Source organism: Phytophthora infestans, genomic scaffold (genome assembly GCF_000142945.1).
Source record: "Phytophthora infestans T30-4 supercont1.5 genomic scaffold, whole genome shotgun sequence".
Lineage (NCBI taxonomy): Eukaryota > Oomycota > Peronosporomycetes > Peronosporales > Peronosporaceae > Phytophthora > Phytophthora infestans.
Genome location: NW_003303754.1, coordinates 624219 through 650504, shown reverse-complemented (window position 1 = coordinate 650504; position 26286 = coordinate 624219). Strand labels below are relative to the sequence as shown.

Here is a 26286-nt window from a genome sequence, read left to right as displayed (position 1 = left end):
CGGATCGAGACTCGCGGTTCACCGTGAAGTTATGGGCGTTCTTTTTCGGAGTGCTTGCCAGTATTTTGGACATCTCCACAGCGTATCATCCGCCGCTCAAACGGAACTCGTGAATCGCATTGTGGAGGATAGGCTTCGGGGTGTATGCGCTGAAGCATCGAAACGATAAAGCAAAATGCTCCCACTCGCTGAGTTCGCATTGAATAGCGTAAGCCTCGTCAGGATTTGCTCCGTGCTATGTAAGCGGCTTGGTGAGCCCTTACATTCCACTGACGCCGCATGGCAGCAGTTTATGGGTTATTGGGGGGGGAATAGTCGAGCGACTGGCTGATGTTACATCGGTTATGGTTGGCAAGCAAATCTATGAGCTTGTCTTTTGAAAGACTAAGCAGAATGCACCACGTGCGCGACGCTATGGCTGTAAGTCAAGCCATCTCGAAGGCACAAGCGAATCTCAAGGGCGGAAGTAATGTAGAAATATTCGAGGTCGGGAATCTAATTTTACTAAGCGCAAATAACCTACCTACGCATGCAGTATATTCGTTCTTTAATACTAAACTAAGATCTCGCTTCGTCGGGCCGTTTAAGGTCGAGGACAGGGAATGCCTTGCGCAAACATTTAATCTCCCGAAGTGGATGCGTACGTACCCGATCGTCTATGTCTGCTTGGTAACGCTATACGAGGATATTGCTCAAGTGAGCGCGGGCTCGCTGGCACCGAACCTGCAGAGAGTCTTTGATCCACGAACAGCTGCAGGGCAGCTAGCTGTTGAGTTACGGGATGCTGAACAACAGCAAGTGGATGGTTGTCATCCGGTTGGTCATCCACAAGTGGTAGTGCTACAGGTCGCGAAGCGATGTTACCGTGAGACAGGCGCAAACGATGCGTGGGAGAATGATACGAACTTCTACCTTTGGCTAGACGGAGGGAAGTTTTCGAGTGATTGAAGGAAGAAGGGAGACGAAGTGAACTACGATGGCAGGAGCTCCAGAACGATGGGGGGGATTGAATGCGGCTTGTATTTTTACGAGATCAACTAATTAACGCTACAGAAGAGCTGTAAATAATAAAGCGAGGAAGGAGGATAATTGTTCCTACAGGATGGACAAATTTGATTTATAACCGGAAAAAGTAGGCTTGCCATAAGAGGGAGGTCAGGCGAATCGGGTTTCTTCTCCTTGCTCTCATCTTTTTATTTCTTTTCAACCTGACGTGACTCACGTTGGGAGCTCCTGGGATGGCGTAGAGGTTGTGACGTGGTTGTCGGCTTAGAAGTGGGTCCTGTGGTTACCCGATACATCGACCTCCTGGCCTTGAAGGTACCATCAAGGCCAGGAGGTCGATGTAAAGGGTAAAAAAAACGCAGTGTATTCTTTGTTTTCGTTCATAAAGTCGGAGTCGTATGCCTTCAGCTCCAAGGGCTTGAACGATTTGTCGTCGTACTGATTTTCAATTTTTCTAGCACGAAGAAGTATAAGTACTTCAAACGGAGTAATACGAAGCCGGGAGTTGGAAAAAAGTGCATTTCATAGACCGCATTCACGGTTGCTGACTCAGTAGCTACGGTGTGTCGACGGCTTATCGCGGAGTGTAATGCGTACAAGCTTTTGGTCGTAAAGACATAGATGTGGGTTGCGAATGGTATCACGCGCGTTGAAGCCACGTTCATTAATATCAGGAATGAGGAACGAGAAACCGTTTTATTGGGCTTGTGCTTACGATAAGCGACAGTGTGTATAAAACACAAACAAGGTACGCTGGACACAAACCACTCCAGGAACAATAAGGACGTGTTGAAGCTCGGGGTACTTAGACGGAGGATACCATGCGCGGTGATCGATAAAAGGGTACATACTTCGGACCGGAGCCTTATCTTGCTTATCGTCAAACTGGATGATACTCGAGAGGTCGCGCTGGACGCGCTCGTCTGTCCCACTGTCAAGGTAGATGTCAAACTTAGACTTGATGAGACGTCGCATTTTGGAAACGCTATTTATGGAATCACAAACGGAAGGTGAGCCGTTCCCAACTAGGTAGTTGCGAGCAAACGAGCACGGGGGGGGCTACTTAACCGGATTATTACTCCTATTTTATTCGCATAGATTATCATCCATTTGACAGATCCAAAATGTAATGGGCCGCTTCATTACATAAGTAGGTGAATTATTGCCACTCTACCGGTCGATATTTGGTAGGCAGCCGTATTATTATCCAATAAGGCGATGTCTTGTATTTGAGTAGCCAGGTCAAATAATGTTAGTGTTGAGTTTGTTTTACACCAATAATCCAGGCGTCCTATTGCGAGCTTTCTCAACACTATTGTGTAAGCAAGTATCGGACTAATTACTTCTCCCGTTATACCTGGTAGCACTTGTTCGGACTTACAACGCCCAAGCTCGACATGTGCCAAGACCCCGACCACGCTGCTTCGAACCATCTCACTCGAATCGGGTGGGAAGATGAGAACTGTTTCACCAACCATCGATCACAAGCACTCGACCGTTGATAGCAGCTCGCACCGGGGCCTGATCGGTGAAAATGTCAGCACCATCCACGATCTCTCGCCGCTGGTATTGAATTACTTTTTTTAATGAAGATTTCATGGAGCATTTCAACAATTTTTGGCAAATGACAAACCTGTTTTAAATCCGACTCCGTGGTGTCCTGGGAAATAGCGACATACTCCACTTCCTTCTGTAGAAGCTCGCAGAATTGCATACTCAGCAGTCGACGGGACGATCCAGGAGGTCTTCGCCAATCGGGATACCCTCCAGAATTACCTCAGGTTCGCGTTCGACCCGCCGCGTGATGAATTCTCTACTTGGCCGGGATGCTTCGCCCTTTCACAAGGTACAATGTCCATGCGTGACTGCGTTCAAAAGACTCGTCGATTGTGGTTTTTTTTTACGTGTTCAAGGTCACAAAGATGACCTCCCTTATCAATATTTACGTGTTTGGTACGCGCGAAGGCATACCGCGCTATTGTCAAACGAGATACGATATTTCTACACTTGAAGGGGCGTTTGCCTCGCACTATACGGGAACTACCTGATGACGGCCTCATACACCGCTCATTGAGCCTCAAGAATTGGCACCTGAGTCCAGTGAGACCGTTCCGACGTGGTACACGGTGCTGACGATTATGCTACGATGCCCGTAAACATCGGATGCACTCGCTACACTATATCGACTCGGACACTGTCTCAACTCAACACCTTCGTGTACGTCACCTTACTGGATCTAGCAGTTTGTCGGGTCAAAGAGCTCTTGAGAGTGACAGCGACGAAGGATTAAGTGTATAATAATGCACAGGATGGTGGCCCAGAGCACGATCGACCGTAATACCGCGGTCTAGCTCCGTTCTCGGTACAGTAATAGAGATTCTTCTTCAACGCGGCAAGCTTATAGCTTTTTTAAACAGTGTCTTTAGTCAAAAGCCCTCATTCCTTCTCGAAATGAACCAATTTTTTAGCGCTCGTCTACACGATTGAGTAAATTCACGAGGTATTTCAAAAATCCGTGGCGGTCAAACGCACAAATAAATTAATAAGACCTTTTACAATGACCATCAGCTCGATTCGAAAAGGACGAGGAGAGGGGGGAATTTCTTGACTGCTTGTTGTCCAAATACAGTGTAAGCGAGCTCGCACGGAGCTGCCGCTTCAGGATTTAATTTCCATTAGCGGGAGGATACAATACTTATTACTCTATTAAAGTTCTTCTCCTTTCTCATTTCTTTACTATTGTTGCGCAGAATTACTAATACAGTTCTTTTTTGTATCGCCCGAGCACTGAATCCAGGTCATGTCCGAATACACCGCAAAAAAGCTAACTTGACTGGCGTTGCAGCATCATACGTCGGTAGTTGAACGGATAGCTGGCTAGACTTCAAGATTCGTGAATGTTCGGTAAGCTTATTTAAAAAACTCTCTCTGTGGGCAACGGATCATGTGCGCATCAAACGGTTCGGCTAAAGTGAACAATGCATTAGTGGATGAACGGCCTAGGGTAAAATGTTTGCGTATCAAAACAATATATCCCAAATTACGCGTCCACATTGCTCATCTCGCGCCACTACGATACATACTCAAGCCGCCAATTCGCCTGAGTCGAGCTGCGAACCCCGGATCCTCTGGTCCGGTACGCAATCGAAGTTCGTCAACCAAGTTTTTTAATGTCATCGAACAACCTACGCGCAACCGATACACAGTGCTCCACGAGCAGATGATATCGAGTTACCTTCGTACTACACGAGATGATAGATTTGGTGACGACACTTTCTTAGAATTCTTCAAAATAGTTAAGCTTTTTTAATTTTCATTTGTAAACCAGTCAACCCAATTTTGTAGCTCTGAGTCTAACTGGGGAAAGCGAACCGAACGGTGCGACTTTGTAGTCAGAACTTCCAATGGTATGCATTTGAGTAGATGCTCCTGCTTCAGGATGTGTTTAATCATTGCAGCACGCTGTAGCTGAAACACGTTTCGAGTCCACAACGCAACACTCAGTGATGGAAGTGGTTGGACTGGCGAACCCAAAGGCGGGTTGATGCGTTTTGGTGATGCCTAGGGCTCTACCTCCTCCATGGCGGCTGATCGCTTGACTTATCTAATTGCGCGTAAGCCTGCCGCAAGTAAACAAGTACTTGTGACAGTAGCTAATATTCCCGCTTCGTGGCGTGACTATTCATTCCTCAGCCTGTTTTTGTGACGTAAGTGAGGCAAGGTATGCGGTATTGCAGTTCAAAAATGCCATCGCAAGCCGGAGAAGTGATAGGTGTCGGAATCGATGAACACAAACTTGTTACCAACCCAGGCACGAGCGATACAATGCCGCGTAGCCGCCCATTGTCCAGGCTGCCTACCTATAATCAGCAGAACCGATTTCGACTCCGCGCGATGGATGCAGGTCGCTTGAGTCTGTTCTTAAACCCCGACCTTGTGTGCAGGTAAATCAGCTGTTTCTGCCGCTTCTACAGGCATTTCTGCAACGCATCCATGGTGTAGGCACCGTATAGTGGATGGCCATGATCCAGACTTTGCTCACCGCTGCCAACCGAGCCAAAATAGACCGCAACATGACTGGGGTGATAAAATTCCTAGTCTGAATAGTGTTGCTGATCGATAAGAGGCCGCACATTGAGTATCGGTCCGGCAGGGCTCTTGAGGCTGGCACAACATTGATGTGCGAAGGCTGACCGGCATATGTACATGTATACAAAATATATCATTGTGGTACTGTGTAAACCACATAAATCATGGAATCAAAATTTAGTGCAGTAGATCAATATGACAAAACCCAAGGTTGGTGAGACCATTGAAGACGATTCGCTACCGAGTGAAACAAGTCCACTGAGAGCGAGCCCAGCCTGCAGCGTCAGGCGCACATTGCACGAAGTCTCGTTCCCTTAAGGATTGCAACCTGATCAACACCTCCAATACTTGCATGCAAATCAGAAGAAAACTGCACCTGTGCAAAAGTTGAAAGGTCAGGAAATGAGCACTTAATGTACTCAACGAGAACAACACAGAAGAGGAAGCAAGCTTAATTCACTGATACTAGAGCTGCACAGAACTTTGCGACCTTAGGAAAGGTATAGAAATACAACTTCTAGCAACTCACTACCGCAATAAGCATTCGATTATCATCGAAGTAGTAACCAAGAGTCAAAGTTCTCAACGTCTTGACGGAAATCAACTACACCAGCTGGGATACGAACTGTCCCCAACTTGGGACAAAGAGAGGCTGTGAATGATGGGTCCTAATTTGTGAAATTAGCGTACAAGTTATTGTAAAAAATGTCTTACCATACAAAATATGTTCTGTGTACAACCCTGAATAAGTCAATTGCATCACCTTTTACAGGAAAGGTGAATCAATGGTGGCCAGGAAACTCGATGAAGACAGACTTGTAAATTTCAATCTCAACTCTTTTTTTTCTCTCATCTACTCAAGAAGTAGTTCCAATTTCCGAGTAGACGTAGATCAATACATTTCAAAGTAGACGTCGATCAATACTGATCTTGGATTACCTATGTAGCGAATTCGTCCATTTTTGAATCTAAGGAGAAAACTGACTTTTGTGCATGGATGTTTGACATTTCATACAGCGACTGACTTTTATACTGGGGAAGTTTATGCTTAAAATGTGTTTCACATATCATGTGCTCAAAGCTATCGCAACCAGCACCGATGTCAACAGTTTGTTGGCAGCACTTACCAAAACACAAGCCGCCGAGTCCGCCGAACTGCTGCGCTGCGCAGCACCTGTCCGCCAGTCCCGCTTCACTGTGCCGCCCTTGACCGCCAGTCTCGCTGCGCTGCACTACCCCAGTCCAACGGCCGCGCTGTGACCCACTGCTCCTGGTCTCACGGCGCTACGCCCCCCTGCCCTTAGGTCACACTGTGCTCCATTGCTTTAGTGTGCCGGGTCACTCCGCCGCGTTATCTTTGCTCGGCGTCCGGTGCCGCTCCCTAGTCGTGAAGCAGTTTAGTTACTTGGCTAACGGTAATATGACGTCCAATTATATTGACGAGCTGCGCAGTACAGCTGCTACAGGATATTACGGGCCTAATTAATACAATCTTGCAGAGGTCTACAAAAAATATCAAGGTCAATGGATCGAATCGTGGGAAGAAGCTGTATAGAGTGAAAAGCCTGCTTTGGTATACTGACAGGCATGTAACGATGTGGCTGGCTGTCGGGACACCATAAAATCCCAACCGATATCGAGCACGCTACGATATTTAGATGACGGATAACATTCCGATATATGTCCGAGAAGGAGTGAAAACAAAACAAGAACAATGGCTAGAAATAGAACAAGTCCCCCGGACCGGCTATCCATCGACCTATCAGGATATTACTCTAGAATATAAATTCCATTAAGCCAACGTCTTTTTTTCGAGCCTGAATTCTGGTTGTAAGTCGACAACCGAGAAACATCAGTGCATGTGGACCATGGACGCGTGGTGTCCTACATTCCTCCAAACGCTCGGCACTCCGTCAAGATTTGGGTTTTCTTTCCCCCAAACACAACCGGACCGGCACTTTCAAGTGGGGCACAGCGCGGCCGTTGGACTGGGGTAGTGCAGCGCAGCGAGACTGGCGGTCAAGGGCGGCACAGTGAAGCGGGACTGGCGGACAGGTGCTGCGCAGCGCAGCAGTTCGGCGGACTCGGCGGCTTGTGTTTTGGTAAGTGCTGCCAACAAACCGTTGACATCGGTGCTGGGTGCGATAGCTTTGAGCACATGATATGTGAAACACATTTTAAGCATAAACTTCCCCAGTATAAAAATCAGTCGCTGTATGAAATGTCAAACATCCATGCACAAAAGTCAGTTTTTCTCCTTAGATTCAAAAATGGACGAATTCGCTACATAGGTAATCCAAGATCAGTATTGATCGACGTCTACTTTGAAATGTATTGATCTACGTCTACTCGGAAATTGGAACTATTTCTTGAGTAGATGAGAGAAAAAAAAGAGTTGAGATTGAAATTTACAAGTCTGTCTTCATCGAGTTTCCTGGCCACCATTGATTCACCTTTCCTGTAAAAGGTGATGCAATTGACTTATTCAGGGTTGTACACAGAACATATTTTGTATGGTAAGACATTTTTTACAATAACTTGTACGCTAATTTCACAAATTAGGACCCATCATTCACAGCCTCTCTTTGTCCCAAGTTGGGGACAGTTCGTATCCCAGCTGGTGTAGTTGATTTCCGTCAAGACGTTGAGAACTTTGACTCTTGGTTACTACTTCGATGATAATCGAATGCTTATTGCGGTAGTGAGTTGCTAGAAGTTGTATTTCTATACCTTTCCTAAGGTCGTAAAGTTCTGTGCAGCTCTAGTATCAGTGAATTAAGCTTGCTTCCTCTTCTGTGTTGTTCTCGTTGAGTACATTAAGTGCTCATTTCCAGACCTTTCAACTTTTGCACAGGTGCAGTTTTCTTCTGATTTGCATGCAAGTATTGGAGGTGTTGATCAGGTTGCAATCCTTAAGGGAACGAGACTTCGTGCAATGTGCGCCTGACGCTGCAGGCTGGGCTCGCTCTCCGTGGACTTGTTTCACTCGGTAGCAAATCGTCTCCAATGGTCTCACCAACCTTGGGTTTTGTCATATTGATCTACTGCACTCAATTTCGCTGCTATAGATGAATATGATGGTTTATCGGACCATACTTGATTTTTGTATGTGTACATACTGCCAATTACCTGCCCGCAAATATCACCAGCCAGGCACAGTTAATCTAAATCATAATTTTAGCCAATCGGATTTAGTAGGTGTAGGTGAGTCATCCAAGCCACTCGATCGGACGTATCAAGTCCGATAAAACTCTAAAATATGTGTATGTTCATTCAGTTGTCAAGTGGTAGACGTATCACTGTCATATTCCTCTTGATCACGCCTTCGCGATGGGTTTGGAGGAATTGCAACCTGGCAACACATTGCAGTAAGGCAACTGCTGTAGCAGCATTTGTCAAGTTTTTTAAGGGTGAGGATGTTGAGGAGGAATACGTAAAGACATGGATTGAGGAGGATAAGAGTGGCAAGAGCTTTGTGTGCGTCATGGATAAGTTTGGAATGTATCTTGCGTTTCGTGAAGGAAAGAAGGGTAAACTGCTCGCACGATACACTGCAATGCAGTACTATCGTAAAGCCAAAATTTGGCTTCTAGAGCAATTTTCTCAGCACCGAGCTTCACTAGAATCGCGGCTGCTTAAAATAAATAAAAAACTCTATTTAACTTTTGTCTGAAAACAGATGGTGGTGGCTTCGTAGCAAAGGCTCCACCATGTACAAACGCTGACTTAAAAAAATGGTTGTGTATTTGTATGGCAATGCATGTTCTGAAAGTGACTACGAAGATGCTGCTCTTCTGTGTCTGCTCTGGTACCTGTTAGGACGAGCTTCGGACCTGTCGAAGATCAAGAAGCGAAACATCGCTATAGATGCCGCTCGCGTCTTCTTCCTTCGCTTGGTCCGTGTGAAGACGTCGGAAGAACAAGGCTTGTCTCTCTTCCCCGACACCGACTTCGCAACGTGCTTCTTGATCGCTGTTGCTCTCGCCCTCTCCGTCCAAGCAGCACCGTGTCCAGCTCTCATCGGGAACCTTCCCGACCCAGTGCAGCAAACGTCGACCACACTATCACCTGATGTGCCGCTCGTGAAACTCCTAAGCGCACCACCGGCGACCTCTAGTCCTGCAACGCCTGCTCCTCCCCCTCCTCGTACTGTTGCGTCCCGACAATCTACGCACATGTCAACCGTGTGATTGATCGCTTCGGCCCTGTCGCCGATGTGTCAGCTGCTCTCACGTCGCACGCTTTCCGTCGTGGTGGGGCCCAGCATACCAACAATTGCGAGAAGATGACCGCGCTCGGGATCTTTGATCGCGGATCTTGGAACCTAAGCACCCCGAACAAAGGGTTCAACTACATCTTCAGCACAAGTAGAGAAGACCACATGATTGCCAATGTATTAAGTCGAGACAAAACCAGACGACGTTGTCCCTCTCCAAGACCTGTCCAGCTTTGACGCAGACACGCCTGACGCGATTGCCGAGCTCAAACGAGTCTTGTTCGCAGCTTGCTATCAACTAGAGACGGAAAGCTGCAACGTCAACCGAAAGGTTCTGGATGTCCTAAACGCTTGCATCGTTAGACCCTATCCCTTCGTAAATGGCTTGAAGCCCAATAGACCTGCGGTGCAATGACTCGAAACCATTGTTACGCAGGATGGACGTACGCTTCCGGACTTCTTACTTGGGTCGACGCATCTTGCAGGAGCGCATCATTCCTGTAATGACAACATAGAAGCATCCACCTCATCATCCATACCAATCGAACGAAGCCAAGAACAGAAGATCATCGAGCACCAGGCCTCTGTTATTAAACACTTTATCGAAAATTCCAAGCGCCAAAACGCCCGCATGGATCTGCTTGAGGCTAAGCTGAACGGTGATCATGTAGCTATAACGCGAAAAAGAAGCATTCAAGATGAAAAAACCTCAGGTGTGAGCAAACCCAAGCAAAAACAGCGTAGAGGATCAGCAACCTACCTTCATGGGACTTGGTTTACCTGGTACTCGCAAGAGCCACGCTTATACGTCGAAGCACCGAAGCAGCAGCGCTCGAAGGCCAGGCAGCTAGTCGCGTACATGAAGCTGTTTCTCGACGACGGCTTCGTGCTCAGCCAAACGTCAGCGGACTGCCGCGATCGAGTTCTGGAGCTGGGGAAGTACTCACGTACTAGAAAGGCAAACACAGCATCAACTGTCGCGGATCGATTGCGGTCCTCACGCACCTCCAGCGGGTCCACTGTGCCGGCGCGCTAAATGCCAAGACCCAGCGCCACCGCCAACTGCACCAGACAGCTGCAATCCAAGACCCGTCTCCTGGATACACGCAGGCTGTTCTTGAGGAGGTTAGTATGTAGAACAAACATTTAAATGTGAATGCATTCACCCTTCCTCAGAGCATTAAGTCATGTCGACCTCAACACACGTATACAGTCATCTTTCTTGCTGATCTGATCTGTCCACCAAACTTGATTTTCGCCACAAGGCCGCTAACCCCAGCATAAGCAATAACGATTGCCCAATCTGAACAGGCATCCTCAAGGCCGAACCCTTGCGCTCTCCCAGTTGAGCTACATCGTTGGAAGGGGAGGGGTGTCAGAGGCGACCTGAGGCTTGAAGGACCGTGCAGCCGCCCGTACGGGAAATTAGCGTATTTGCGTTGAAAAACGTAAGACTGACCGCCAACGTGAGCCGTCGACGCCTGATTGACAGAAAGTGAGAGGCTGCAAACCATTTGATATCTGTATTCTAACGCAATTACAAGCGGCACGTTTTTACTGGCAGGTAATTAACCAATTAGCAATAGTGGCTCTGATACCTGGCTGTTGGCAATCTTAATGTACCGGACAGATGCAAAATTATCCGGACGATCATGGCGATTCGGCCTCATTGTTAAATTGGCCAGCTCATGCGCACGTGACTCTCATGCCCAAAATGCATAGAAAAACAAAATTGGAATTTTCTCAGCCCAGAGGGCGTTTCAGGCCATTTCCTGCCGGCTATAAAACAGTCTGTTTGACCACGCTTTGACCTTTTGCGTCATTGGACATCAGATATGTCCTTCCCTAACCTCGTACATATCTGAGATCAACTGTGTACAATACATAGGTCCGATAAGGTCACCCGGTCCGATAAAGCTTGGTATGGTTTATGTGATTTGCGCAGTACCACAATGATATCTTTTGTATACATGTACATATGCTTGTCAGTCTTCGCACATCAATTTTGTGCCAACATCAAGAGACCCTGCCCGGACCGATACTCAATGTGCGGCCTCTTATCGATCAGCAACGTTCTTCAGACTAGGGATTTTATCACCCCAGTCATGTTGCGGTCTATTTTGGCTCGGTTGGTAGAGGTGAGCACAGTCTGGATCATGGCCATCCACTGTACGGGGCCTACACCATGGATGCGTTGCAGAAATGCCTGCAGAAGCGTCGGAAACAGCTGATTTACCTGAACACAAGGTTGTGGTTCAAGAACAGACCCAAGTGACCTGCATCCATCGCGCGGAGTCGAAATCGGTTCTGCTGATTATAGGTAGGCGGCCTGGACAATGGGCGGCTAAACGGCATTGTATCGCTCGTGCCTGGGTTGGTAACAAGTTTGTGTTCATCGATTCCGACACCTATCACTACTTCCCTAACCAGGAAGACCTTTGACAAGTCTTTGAGACAATAGATGAGGTGTACTCAATTGAGGGCATTCCTCGTGCTAAGCTTTAATATTTAATTAATTTGTTTTTGCTTTTAAAAATTTGATGCTGTATACTTTTCTGTATGAGTGTCTTACATAGTGACCCTCTTAGATGTATAAAAAAGGGTTTTGGTAGTGCCTTTGTAAAAATGTCTGCTACCATTTCTATGGTATTGCAGTATCGAATCTCAAATTCTTCTCGCTCTACTTTACAAAGTGATATCGAAAGTCAGTGTGTTTGTTTCTGCCATGCGGTTCTGGGCTGTAGGAGAGTTTAAAACAACTTTACTTGTCCTCAAATAGAGTAATAGCATGCGAACTTTCGTTTTTAAGATTTACTAAAAGAAGCGTTAAGTAATAACTTCTTGCATGCAGTGGCGTAGGGCTATGTATTCGGCCTTTGTTGTGGACAAAGCAACGGTGTGGTGCTTCCTCGATTGCTATGATATTGAGATAATGCTTTGACTTATACTGCTCTAGGTATTGCTTTCCGCCAAGGGTGATGCCAAGGCCGCGCGTACCGTTCAAGTACTCCAAACCTTTCTTAACGGCATTCCAGCGAGGTTTTCCTGGCTTTACCAGAAAGACTGACTTCTCGTAGGAAGTATGCGAGATCAGGTCTAGTTCCCATCATTAAGTACAAAAAGCTACTGCCTGCCTCTCTTGTACGGGATCGCTTTATTCTCATTCTTTTCTTCTGGCGTTTGGGTGCACAAGGTCTTCGTCAGCCTTACACTGGGATCAGTAGTATACTTCGGCAAATACTCAAAACACACTCCACCCTGGTCTGCGCTGAAAACTTATCGACACCAAGCTCCTCTTTAGTTTTGGCGACATTATTTCAGAATTCTTTCACGTCTGCCTCCATATCCGCCGGCTTCTTCTGTCCTTGCCGCGCCTTGGCGAGAATTTGCAGTCCATGGCGATTTAAAAACCGGTTTGTCACACCCAGCTACCACGAAAAGGTACTATACCTACATCTTCGGCTTTGGCCTGTGCCTTCAGTGTAGCATCAATCGTGACACCGGAACGCCCGCTTCGCGCAACGAGAGCTCCCACGCTTTCAAAATATATTTTCCCGCTGTAGAAGTAGTCGTTGCAGTGCTAACTTTACGGATTTCTTTTAGTTCAGCTCTTACTGACGACGAACACATGGAATCAATGCGCTCTCGGTCTTTCAGCCATTCGTAAATCCGTTTTCGTTTATTTTCACGCTTTTATTGTGCAAGGTGCTGGTAGAACTTGTCTAGTGTAGCCTGCATTCCGTTGTTGTCATGAAAGTTAATCACCTCAAGCCTCTTCTGGTACATTTCCACTTCTCGCTTGTATTAATATTAATAGCTGCTGGCTTGTCGGGAGGGAGTACTGTTTACACCAGCTTTGTTAACAAAACACCAAAAGTATACTATCAGCACTCCGGAAATCCATGCGGCACCGACCGATACCTATCAACCACTCGTTATTGTGATTGTGACACCACCAGACCACCGGCAGCACTCTTGTCCCGGAGACGCTAGCTCGGCAGAATGTTTTGACCAATGGTCAAAGTGCTATCACGAAAGAAACAGCCAGTAATCCTCGAGGGGTTCGGGCTTTTCTTTACTATCCACCATTCAGCAATCTCACCCCGCTAAGCCAGCCCCCGGCTCCCCCCAGCACCCCTCATGGGTTTCCGACACCATTGGCTCACACTCGCGGCTGCGACGCCCCAGATCGAGGCCGACCGTCTACTCGGAGGCCTTAAGAAGTTCCGTGTTGCGAAAAGTGATCTCAAACAGTGCTATGTATGCATGAACGCCACTTCGCATCCAATGCGGATGCAGCGCCTGGCTTGCGCGTGCAAGACCTGCGAGAACGTCTCGACAGCTGTTGTCTGCCCCCGGAGAGGTCGCGTCATGACGTGCCTGCAGACGCAACTCGTAACGATCGAAGAAGCCTACACCCATGCTACCCCTGCCCGCGTCGCAAGCGCCCCCGTGCTAACAAACGCAATGAAAACGGCAGTGATGGATTGGGCTAGTCAAGGTCTCAAGCCGAAATGAATTTGGAGCGCGATAGCCCAGCTTTTCAATCTAACTGAGGCCACCGCACCACCGCTGGTGAGAGCCCAGCGCTTTGCGCAACACCATGTCGAGGGGCGGCTTGGTGGCAGCGACCTGCGTGCCGCCGTTCACCGTAAGGTGCAGGAAACCTTTTTTACCAGTCAAGGAGAAGAGGCATCTGCGTATACGTTTACGAAACGCACAGATGTGAATGGCAATGCTGTCATAGACAGCGGGAGCGATGCTAATCCCTTTGTGATTGGATTTAGCACTAAGAAACTTCTACGCCGTGCCAATCGGGACGCTGTATCATTTATTCTACACTTGGACGCCACGGACAAGCTCACTCAAGTAGGCTACCCGGTCATCGTTGTTGGGATCTCGGAAAGAGCGAGACACTTCCATCTCTGGGCGGTCTTTATTGTGTCGCAGCAGCAACAAGACCAGCACACCGAGGTGCTCCAGCTACTTCGCCGCGTTTTCTTACTGTGGTGGGTAAGTCTCTGACTGTTCGCTACGTGATGGGTGATGCCGACGCAACCCAGTGGAATGCCGTTTAAGAGGTGTTTGGGGAAGACTGCGAGTATACATACGTGATGTGTTACTTTCATGTGGCGAAGAAGATATTCGAGAAAACACGTTCCATGGATTTCAGCATAGCAACATCGGTAATGGCTGATGTCCACGACTTGTACTTTACCACGAGCGACGTCGCCTTCCAGGATAAGCTAACTGCAGTGCAAGAGCGCTGGGCAAAGCGCAAAGATCTAGAGGACTTCTCGAAGTACTTTTCGAAAGTGTGGTTGAACCAACGATTCGGGTGGTGGCAGTGCTTCCACACACCAAACGATTACGCAACCACCAAAAACCCCTGCGAGACTTACAATGCTGCGATTAAAAGAGACGTCACTCTGCGTCCAAAGCTCAAGGTCGGCACTCTCATACCACTTCTGAGGGTCCTATGTGAAAGCGAAAGTGTCGCTGCAAGACCCTTCACAGCTACTTGCGAGCTAGACGCAAGACTTGTGCGATGTGTCAAAGCGATGGCTAAAGCCGGGCTACTGTCAGTGTACTTTACCTCGAGAAATAGCATTGCTTTCCTGCTATCCAATCCTCCCGACATTTCGTCACGTGACTTGGTCCGTGTTGTTAGCCATCCGTCGCCCCGCGTTTATGACAAAATGAGAAAGAAGACAGAAGAGGACCTGCCGATCGCTTCGCAATTGAACAAGCTCACTGCAAATGTGGAGACGCAGGGAATGCCTGCATCGGGTTGGCCCGTGAATATGCAATCCCGCTCGTGTCCGTGCAACTTTTGGTTCAAGTACGGATCCTGCGTCCACACGCTGTACGCTATGAATATATATGCGGGGTTACTGACATACACGGAAGAGAAACGCCGGTTTACAGAGGGGTGAAGTCGCGTAGAAGTGCCTCGGGAAGTGCTGGTAGGCCGCGCTCCCTTGGTCCGGCGCTAGAAATAGAGTAACAATACCTCATGAGTAGTATAGAAACTTGCTGCTGCAAAGGTGAACGCATTCATAAATTCAAGTAGTTATCTCTAAACAAGAGTCGGTTACGGAAATTCTAGTTTGTAGAAGTGATTCGGTAGCTACCGTACCGATGCTAACAGCTCACAAAGATGGTGCGCTTGTCGACGGACAAGATAGGCTGCGTTTTAAAAACTATACAAAAAGCACATTGACATGACCTCAGTGACAGCCCTATTGTTTTCCCGCTTGTACAAACCGTTGTTACGACTCAGTGAATAATGAATCAGTCCTTACGGACACTCTCTGATTATAATTGGCACCAGGGCCGCGGCCGATCCAGATTCTGAATCCTGGAGAAGCAGCGCACGTAGGCTCTGGCGTGCCAAGACTAATACACAGACGCCAAATCTGGCCTGTAGAAACTTTAAGATATTACTTGAGCTTATCCAATTACTTAACAAATGTATGTGAAAACAAATATTGCAAGTTAGGCTGCGAGATAACTGTGTCAGAGTGTTTGATTGTTGGATCTTTACGCTAAATAAAAAAGCGCGTGGAGGTCGTTTATACAGAGTGACCAAATCTGGCTTGTACAAATGGTGCGGCTAAGTGTTTCGATGCTGCATCAAACAAGCTGGGTCCACTTATCGTTAATGTGCAAGATAGGCTGCAAAACCCATAGTTTCAGAGGAGGCGATCGTAACTACAAGTGTTTTAGAACTTATATTTGACAAAAAGTAGTTTGTACAAGTTTAAGCAGAAGTACTTTGAAAACTACCTGTACGTCGAAACAGTCCCCCAAATCGAAAGTGCAAGTTAGGATGCAAAAAGAAATGCATTATCAGAAGTTTGAATTCTGATTAGGAGCAAAGTGTACTGCAGTCAATTTTGGTGCTTGGCAGCCCATACGGCAGCTAGCTTCTCATTCCGTTTCCGCTTCTTCTTTTTCTTCGCATTCGCGCCTCGACGAGCTTTCTCAGAGCCCTTAACTTTTAATAGAATAGCTTCTTCTCACGCTCGAAGTTTGCCTGGTCATACACACGTCCCTCCATCGTAGAGTACGCTGTTAGCAGAGACTCCCACGATCCAACAGAATCCTTTTTGCTTCCTGATGCCAGCTTGGTTGCATATCGAAACGATGCAACGCGGTCCACTTCACAAACCACAACGTCGCCAAAACACCGCCCCATTTGTATTTTTCAGCAGTGCCCTTCTGGTAGACGAGAAGTACCGAGTGAAACACCAGGTTATTCGAGCACACGACATCGCCGGGTCGTTGGATAAGCACCGAACTTCCAGGCGTACGTAGGTCCTATTCAAGGAGTCCTCCTTGATTCCGTAGTTGAAGGATGTGGTCGCCTTAGAAGCTGATGGAAATACCACCCAAATCTTGAAGGCCGTCTTCGCGCACGGGGGTAGGTACGAAATCACACGACCGTGGTCGACGTGTATGGGGGACTCACGGTTTCCAGATTGAAGCCAGTATTCAGACCTATACACATAGGCTTCGCTGTGCGGAAATACGAGCTTGGAGTAGTAGTTTGGCAGGTGTACGCTGTACTGGCCCGACGAATAAAATCGGCCTTCTTCTTGCTCCTCCCTTGCACCCTTCTCTACGAACTCCCGAATGTTGGTTGTTCCGAGGATGTCAAAGACATGCTGGGGGTCGTTCGGAATACGTGTATACCCACGTACCCCTGCCACCAAATCACACGAGCCAACGAACACCAGTGCTGGTGCCTCCGAATCCATCACACGCGCCCAGCACGTATCGGTCCTTCATGTACGGTATGCGGGACTTGATCTTCTGCAGGTCGTGCTTCCGAGGGCCATAGTCTACTTGTTAGACAAGCTGCACCAACGCATCGATGAATTGCGCGCTCATCGTCGAGTGAGATCAATATCCTAGGCTTGCAACTATTTGTAGAAAATTGGCCTATAAAAAACTGTTAGCGAGTCGTTGGGTGCTACAGGGATGCCCTGGCTATATATGAGTGCTATTTGAGAAAATACAGTGTTGAGTCCCTAAACTGACGGTATTTATAAACTAAAGAAAATTACGATAGTTTTTTTAAAAAAATATTTTTTATTCAAGAGTTAACGATGTAACCGCTTCGGTGGTTACCGGTATTCAAAGCAGTCCGCTGCCTAGCTGTCGAGTTCCTTAAGTACGATGTAAAATAACCGTAACTTGCGGTGTTTCGAATTGATGTCTGAATTGATGAAAAAGCCGGCGTCATGTTGATTGAAAAGCGACCTAACTCGTATTGAAACTGTCACTCTCCTAGGCAATAGGCCCTGGCTTGTAGTATACAAGTCCATCCTTTGAGCCAAGGAAAGCAGTATATCTGTTTAGAAGCTCCGCTCTTCCTTTCTTATTCATGTCCCCAAGCATTTGCCGAAGGGCTGTTCCGTCTATATCAGATCGAATCCAGCGCTCAAACTCTTGTTTCCGAAAGGCTTTATCGCCAAGCATTTTTCTCACGATTGTCCCGGAAAATGACGCCCCGTCCTTCGCGACTATCTTGGCTCCAGGTAGCAGGTTTTTCAGAGCCTCGAAGATTCTCTCTACGCCACGGTTCATGACCACGTCGGCCCTTAGAAACCGCTTGCTCGCGATGCTGTTTTCCACAGCGTCAGTGGGCTGAGTATTATCCGTGCCGGCCGTCTGGTACGCCATGGTATGGTCGGACTCACTCGCCGAAGTGGCTTCGCAGATTATCAGAAAACCTGCCAACACGCCCGCTATCAGACGCATATTACGTTTTTGAACGTTGGCCGAGAATATGAAGAGCTTGGGGGCTGGAATGCAAATAGTAAAGTGATCGTTTACCGGCGTTAAACGAAGTCCATGGTCTTACCAATACAGTAGTTTTTTTTTTAGGGTTTGGTATTATGTGCTTATTCAGAACTTATAAGATAAACAGTAAACAGTTTGAGAAATAAAAGAAACTGTTAGTTCCGAATTGTTTATAATACTGTACGGACTTATCTGTCACGCATTCCCTGTCTTCCTGCTTTGACCTTCCTTTTCGCATGAGTATACTCGGCCTTTCTTATATATAGGTTTCATCTTACCGACTATCTTAATACATGTATACCCAGCAACGTCACACTGCGCGCGTATTGGTCAATATTTACCGACCTGCGACAATGACTGGATTTGTCGCACGATCAGACCGTCTCTCGCCTTTTGCGATTGGACGTGAGGTAAACATTTCTGACGAGCGAAACACACTAATTGGATGTAAACAACCAGGTTATCGTATTTAATCGCTTGTCGGCTGCCGCCCCCAGGAGCACGCTTTCGTCCTCGTGGCATCGTTCTTGAACTCTCAGGTGAACTGTGGGAGAGTGGGTACAGATGGATTACAGAGTGCGCTCGAAAATAAGTGAAAGAAAACGTTCTGCAAATTTCTCACCCGTCGGTTTTTCTTGCGAAATGCGTTATTACGATTGGCTTATTAATAGCGCGTGTCCGCTTGAAGATATTGTCCAGCTGTACAAATGTTATATCAAACGTTAGTTGGGCAGTGGATATATCAGCATCACGATACAGAATAAAGTATTTTTTTTTAAATAAAACTCTATCGAATCTGTGCCCTATCGCATAGTGTGAAATAAACGCCTTGCTGAGTCCCACCATCAGAGATTGATGAGTCCGCTGACACTAATCCCACCGATGAGTCTTGTTTTTAGATTTGCTCCAGGAGTGAATAATGTCACGTCGATTACATTTTACTGAAGTAATACGTTCTAATGGGACAGTACCAGGATAACTCCGTATCAGCCTCAATCTCATTTTTAAATTCAGTGTGTGGCGGAGAAACCTCCATGGAATCAAGGGCACGGCTCCATCGCCACCAGAGCGACATGGATTCAACTCGGCTTCGTTTTTCCGATCTACGCTCGTTCAACAGGGACGAGCACGTCATCCCAAATGAAAACGCTACAAAAAAGTAAAGAATGGAGTTGGTGATTCGAGGACTTTCGAGCGGTGGACATACGCTCTCTTCCGTGGTTAGGATGGCTCATCGTTTACGCTTTTGTCCAGTTCTACTTCTCCGTCAGTCGCTGTCTCGCTCTCAAAACTCTAGTGAATATGTACGGAAGTTCCACGGATAACACCGCAGTCGTCAAGATATCAGCGCTAAGTCTTGGATTCCTCGAAGATTTTGTGTGCACGACGTACTTCGCGACTGCGCTTTGGATGTTCGATACTCTCAAGCAAATGGCGCTAGAGCGCCTGAAAGCAACTTGCGGGATGTCGTTGAAGATTGTTGGGGAGATTGCAAATTTCACGGTCTCGTGGCTGCTGTTTCTAGGCGTGATGGCGCCTTGCATAGCTGATATGATGCTTGTGGTCTACCGCAACATGCGTTTCTCGTTCAGTCTCGTCGCTTCGTTGATCAGAGAGAGAGAGAGAACATCTCAAAGACGCTCCGATATCCAGTGATGAAGTCCAGGTAGCCTACGTGACTGCATGTTATCTTGCTATTATTGCTGCACTGTTTGCGTTGGTGCGAGTCTGGACAAGGTGGGCTAATCTGGCACTCTGGAACCCAACCCAGCTAGTACTGAATCCCGTTACTATCGGTAAATCGTCGAAGAACGGTGCGGGAGGTGTCAAATACAAGGCTATGACTCTAGAAGATGGCACAAGATCGACTGATAATGCCTTAAAGAAGGCGACCGAAGCGCCAACTACAAGCTACCAAGCTCTACGTGCTGCTGTCGTCATCCTGGGCCTCGTGGTTGAACCTGCGCTTGCAGTAGCAGTCCGGATCGCTTGCACTCCGCTCGTGGTATACACAGGGTTAAATATGACACTGAACGAGTTACTCCTCCACATATTTGAGCCTGCTCCTATGGAGGTCGAACTTGCAAACCTAATGGGGGATGGACCGTGGGTAGAGAAGTTTATTGACAAGGCCGAAGAACATGAGCGCTTTGGAGATGATACACGATTCAGACGCACCGCAGGCTTCAAAGGAGAGCTCGCCTTTAACGTCACAATTGACAACGACAACCCGCCGAATGTTTTAATCATTGGAGTGGAATCTTTCCGGTACCGAGACTCGCGATACCTCGTGGGAGAGGAAGACCCGTCAAACTTGTTCAAAGGCACAAATTTGACAATAACGCCACCGATGGGCGAAGCGAGGCGTTGCCCTGCGCAATATCTGGTCCAGTATCCCCACGAGTCGCTCTCTAGAAAGTTTGCTTTTCGCTCAAGTTCCGTATCGCAGCAGCACACAGAGCGGGTTCACTGGCGGTAAGTTAGAAACCCAGCTGTGGGGACTACCGCAATTATTCTCTGAAAAGGGATATGAGACATTCTTCACTACGGGATCCACATTAGAATTTGACAACTGGAACACCTTCTTGCCTTCGCATGGATATGATAATGTGTGGGACGCCAATAAGATGAAGTCGTTAGCGGGAGAAAGGTTCAAAATTAGTCCTGCTGACTGGAGAGGCACTGAACATCGAGGGTTTGGCTGGGGTGTCCATGATGACGTCAGTTTTCAACTTGTAGGCGACTTGTTACTGATCCAGCTGAAGAAGCAAAGAAAAAGAATGGAGCGTGGGGAGCCAAAGAAGCCCATGTTTATCACTCACTACACAATTTCAAGTCACGAACCGTACCCATCATGGCCCTACTGGTTCGAAAAGTCTGCAAAGCCTGACTTTTCAGCCATGTACGAAGGCGAGGAACACGCAGGCAGGATCGAAAGGTACATGAAAGTGAGGTATTGTACCGATATGGAGCTTAACAACTTCATGGACCGTATGGAGAAAGGAGGGTTCCTCAAAGACACTATCGTTGTCATTGTAGGCGACCACGGCCAAGCGCCAGAAATCGACAATTGCTACTTACATGAGGAGTCTGTGACGCGTGTCCCAGCCGCGATCATTGCTGAAGGTCGACTGGGAGATGCAGTGGGCCTCGTTATCGACGACGCTGCAGACCAGTATGATATTCTTAACACTCTCATGGACATAACAGGTTTACCGAAGGGAGGATTCCAGCAGAATGGCGTTGGACGCTCGCTCAAGCGTAAACTTCCTGTCGGGAAGCGCGTGGTGTTCAGTAACGACCCATTGTGCAGGATGGCGGTTGTGCGCGGTCACGAGCGTCTCAGTCATGACTTTGTCACCCAGTCGATGATGTTACATGACACCGAAAAGGATTTCTATTTGACCACGGATCTGTTACCTTCCCTCAAGCCGGAAGAACGCACTGAGTGGGAAGCTTTGCGAGAGGATGGGCGTCTCATTGCTGCATACTACAAGAAGCGATGGGACGAGAACTGTTTGCTCGCTGTTATGCGCAACAATACTAGAGATAGCGCTGGTAATCAATCATGGAGTAAGACTTTGGATATGCTTTCACGTTATTCATGTATTCCAGACGATCCATTCTGTGTTGATAGCGTCGGGAAGCCTCATTTTATTATTATTATAAAGAATTCACTATTAGAAGCTGAGCGTAATAAGGTACACACGAGTTCGCTAAGGGCTCCGGCTTGCGATGGCATTTTTCAACTGCAATACCGCATACCTTGCCCCACTTACGTCATAAAACAGACTGAGGAATGAATAGTGACGCCACGAAGCGGAAAGCATAGCTATGAAAGGTAAGCCCTCAAAAAGCGAAGAAACCCAAGCAGAAAATACTGGAAAAAGGAATGGGTTCGGTATTCGTGTTTGGGACGTCGTCAAGGTGATTCAAGCAGAACACAATTTGCTAATTCATGGTAACAGCAAAGGTATAGTTTTACGTGCGCTAATTGAAAGTTAGCCAGCTGAAACTATTTTTTTTGTTTTTTAGGGTAATGGAATCAAGATCTGTATGTTATTATTTTAAAACACCACTTTGGATGGCGTCCCTCTCTAAAAGAGCCGGTGCTGCTCTTGTGGGATGATTTTAGTGGCCACTGGACGCAAAAGGTGGAGAACTTACGCTGCATCAATCAACGTAGTGCTAATGAAAGTGCCGAAGAGCGAGACCGCTGTCTCGCAGCCAGCGGATGTCGCCTGGAATTTCCCACTGAAGGCATGCCTGCGTCTGCTATGGCAGAACGACATGCAAGCACAGATCACCCGCCCCCGAGCTGGTGGCACAACATTCAAGCTGCGAGACCCAATAGGATCCTGATATGTGACTGGATTCAGCATGCGTGGAAATCACTTCCTGCTACTACAATTTCTAATGGGTTTAAGCGAAGCAAACTGGAGCCGAGTGCGAGCTGCATTGCGTCGAGTCAGTTGGTGACCCAACTCGATAAACCTTCGCTACTAAAAGGGCTACCGGTAGTGAAAGTGATGACGCCGCCGTTCAAGACATCATCGAAGAGACAACTGTCTAAAAATTGAGATTTTGTTTCTTCAGTTTTTTACATCATTTTTGAAGGGACACCTATCCATCATAACATGGGGTGTATCGGTCTACATGCGAAATACGGTAGTTTAGCTTTTTTAATTTTCTTATGTAAGCCAGTCAAGCTAATTTTGTGAGCTCTGAGTCTATCTGGGGAGAGCGAACCGAACGGTGCGACTTTGTACTCAGAGCTTCCAATGGTATGCATTTGAGTAGTGCTCCTGCTTCAGGGTGTGTTCAATCATTGCTGCGCGCTGTAGCTGAAACACGTTTCGAGTCCACAGCGCAACACTCAGTGATGGAAGTGGTTGGACTGGCGAACCCAAAGCCGGGTTGATGCGTTTTGGTGACGCCTGGGGCTCTACCTCCTCCATGGCGGCTGATCAACTAATTCGCTTGACTTATGTAATTGCGCGTAAGCCTGCTGCAAGTAAAGAAGTACTTGTGCAGTAATGGCAAACGGCGCGTACTTGTTACCATCGATATCGCCGAGCAACATTGTGGTTACGCGTTCTTTCGATGCACCGCTGCATCGTACCCACACACAGTCCTCTCACCACGTCTGCTGATTGTCTTTTTAGGTACCTACTAAAAAAACACGCTGCATAAATCGTTAAATCGACATTAAAAGAATATTAGTAGTATTACCGGTTCGATGGGGCGGATTTCTCCACCCAAGCGTCATCACTTCTTACACAGCCTGTATAATCCCTTTCTGTTAACACCCCTAGTAAAACGTTGAATAATGCCCATATCAGCTTACAAACTCACCCAACCCAAATCCAAACATACGCTAGAATGCCATCTTCGGCAGATTAGATTAAAAAAATTAAATGAGCTTTTTTTATATAGTATTGCATTAAGATAATATCCAGGCCTAAACAATAAATATTAGCTAATATGTCAGCGTTCTTGCAAAATAATATCCCATCACATGGTTGGGTCATGTGGATGGCGAAGTAGTGTCTTTTTTTACTTGTGAAAGTAGTAGAGGAAGGGGCAACCCGGCTTCACGTGTATCTGTCAGCTGTCTGACCGCTCACTGCACGATATTTTTTTTACTGCGGGGTAAAGGATGAGAATGGGGGATACGCGAGACCGAATGATGCACTAGCAGAGAAACAGTACTTCTGAAGCCAAACTCGAGCAGGAAACGAGTGTATGATGTATTGCCGCTTTTAATGAATACGATCTCGTTTGTTTTGTTTCAAACCGCTTCACGAAGCTTGTTGGCGTGGTCAAATTTCACCCCGTAGTGAACGCCCTTTTCAAAGGCAAACCATAGCGAATGATCCAGAGTAGAATGTCAGATGAGCCGTAGAGCACGATATATATTAATCGGTCTGCAACGTAGCTAAAAAAAATTGCGTAGGGGTTTCCCCAATTGCACTGGCACATCGTTCAATTGCCGCTGCTTTTGGTCCCGCACTGTCACTGATTAATCTTGTCTGAGCGATAGACTAGAGACACAAGTGTAAAAAGTTTACAAGAGCACGAACAATAGGCGTCGGTAGGCAGCACCATACTACCTCTTGATAACATGGATGGGAGTAACAGAATAGTACAGCCGGCATTCGCTGATATTAATATTTTTGAATTTTCAAGCACTCATTTAGGAATCAAGTAGTAACATGAGCTAACGTAGTGCGCAAGTATAGTACAGTCCCTACAATTAGAGCTACTAGAAACCTCTGGTTGTAATACACAAATGAGGTGTCGGGCACCGAGAATGTACGCGAGCATGGACATATGTCCCTCATCACCGGCAGAAAGTCAAGCTCTGGACTCGCTGGTATTGAGGCGTCCTGAAAACGACTCATGAATCTGCCTTTACGGCCTAAAACGGTAGGAAGAAATAAGCGGTGGTAATGTGCATGCCGAGCGCTCACGCCTTCACCTTTCTATCAACTTGACGCAGAAAGTTTGTTCGTGCGACCGTGATAGATAGATACCGAAGTAGCGTTAGGTGAAGGCAACTGGCGCCTTCCCCACTATAACTGTAGACAAGAAGCCTAACACTATCAATGAGGTTCTTGTTCAGCGTGGGAGGCGAGACGATTATACGTTGTGCTCGTCTTTGCGCTTCGGTGCCAGTGGTAAGCAACATCGGGATTACAGTTTCGTCATAGTTCTTTTTTGTGTAAGGTGGGTAGGTTCTGTGCAAGATTTTATTTGATAGCAACATGCAAGCGTCTTGGACACGTGAGCCTAGCATGCTATTATTTTTACTGTAGCTCTGAATTCCTAATTAGTCAGTGCTTATTCCCGTAAAGTGCCGCTCATAGCCGTCGGCGTTTGTCACTCCACTGGTTTCTTACTTACAACTATGTATCGGCCTTAACATGAGAGAGTGAGGTAGAAAGTTGGGAAAGCAATTTGGAAAGCGTAGTCTGCAGCTCGTTTTTGTAGATCCAATACTGAATACATGCCGATACTTATGCTTATACCACGCTTAATATATATGGAAGGGAGTGAGCGCGTAGGTGTGTCAGCGACGAGCTCCGCAGTAAATTGACTCGTTCCACTCCCCGTGCAATTTCGTTCCATCGCGGGAGTCTGGCGGTGCAACCCCCCAAATTGGTAACAAATACTTTGGCCTATTGTTCCGATTGACATAAAAGAATTTAACGGGGTACGTACCCAAGTGTACCTCTGGTTACATGAAGATGACAGGTCACACTTCTGGATATCTGGTACATGGTACCAGATTTTCAAAAGGCCAACTATTGGCAGGTGACTCATAGTTTGTAAAGTAACTCAAGCTTGCCTACCTATAAATACATTCCGTTAGCATCGTACCTCTAACCGGTTACTTCGCTTCCTTTGACAAAGGACCTGTGAACTGCAGTTCGCTAAGAGTTTGTATACTCTCGAAAGCCGATTTCCTCAAGCGCAAGGTGCTGTTGACCCCGTTACTCTTGATAGCATTTGTAGTCAATTTTTGCCAACGCGGATAGACTACTTAAACTTCTGAAGTTAGTCGACATGGATAGAAACGACTTCCATCACATTAACGACTCACAGTTCGAGTAGGTTCGGAAGATTGCTGCCATCTTCGGGACGGAGGGGTGGTGACGTAGGGTTCGTCACGGGGGGATTGTTCTCCATGTGTCGATCGCTTCTAAGAGTAGGAGCCATTTAAATGTAAATACACTTAAATGTCAACTTTAGGAAACTAATCAGGAAGTAACGTAACCACGTAAGTGCCGGGCAAAAGGCCGCGACAGGACTGCGGTGTCTGGCGAGGCTGCTCTCTTCTCTGCTGCTCTCTGGTGAGCGGCAGGCGTCAAAACGCAAAGTGTGGAGCAGCCTCCGCCAGAACACCGCTGTACCGCAAAAGTAGATTAGTATACAAATAGCAAATAAATCAATACTAAACTCTAGATAAATGCACTCTCGTTTGAGTACACCATCTTGGCAGCGCACAGCCAACGATGTCCTTGTGCATACAGTCCTTGGTATAGTCCTTCGCCATTGCACGCATGTGTACTCAGTATAGCCGGCTGTAGTGCAGCCGCAAGCTGCACTGCCAGGCGCATAAGTGTCCTTGGGATGTGTCTTTGCAGACACTGGTAGTGGAC

At 47.1% G+C, this 26286-nt stretch overlaps 3 protein-coding genes across 3 annotated transcripts; 1 reads left to right on the top strand and 2 right to left on the bottom strand.

The window, feature by feature from the left end:
• Nucleotides 1-656: 656 nt before the first annotated feature.
• On the bottom strand, nt 657-3076 carry PITG_04088 (uncharacterized protein; the record flags this gene model as incomplete). The annotated part of the gene is made up of 6 exons (XM_002905753.1): nt 657-675; nt 1364-1443; nt 1771-1928; nt 2481-2526; nt 2639-2695; nt 3068-3076. The coding sequence occupies 6 exons, from the start codon at nt 3074-3076 to the stop codon at nt 657-659; spliced, it is 369 nt and encodes a 122-aa protein (XP_002905799.1).
• A 14529-nt stretch (nt 3077-17605) lies between these two features.
• On the bottom strand, nt 17606-18079 carry PITG_22724 (secreted RxLR effector peptide protein, putative; the record flags this gene model as incomplete). Its single annotated transcript, XM_002905752.1, has 1 exon — nt 17606-18079. One exon carries the CDS (start codon nt 18077-18079, stop codon nt 17606-17608), a length of 474 nt encoding a protein of 157 aa, XP_002905798.1.
• A 3008-nt stretch (nt 18080-21087) lies between these two features.
• Nucleotides 21088-21569, top strand: PITG_04087 (uncharacterized protein; the record flags this gene model as incomplete). Its single annotated transcript, XM_002905751.1, has 2 exons — nt 21088-21466; nt 21553-21569. The coding sequence occupies 2 exons, from the start codon at nt 21088-21090 to the stop codon at nt 21567-21569; spliced, it is 396 nt and encodes a 131-aa protein (XP_002905797.1).
• Between the last annotated feature and the right edge of the window lie 4717 nt (nt 21570-26286).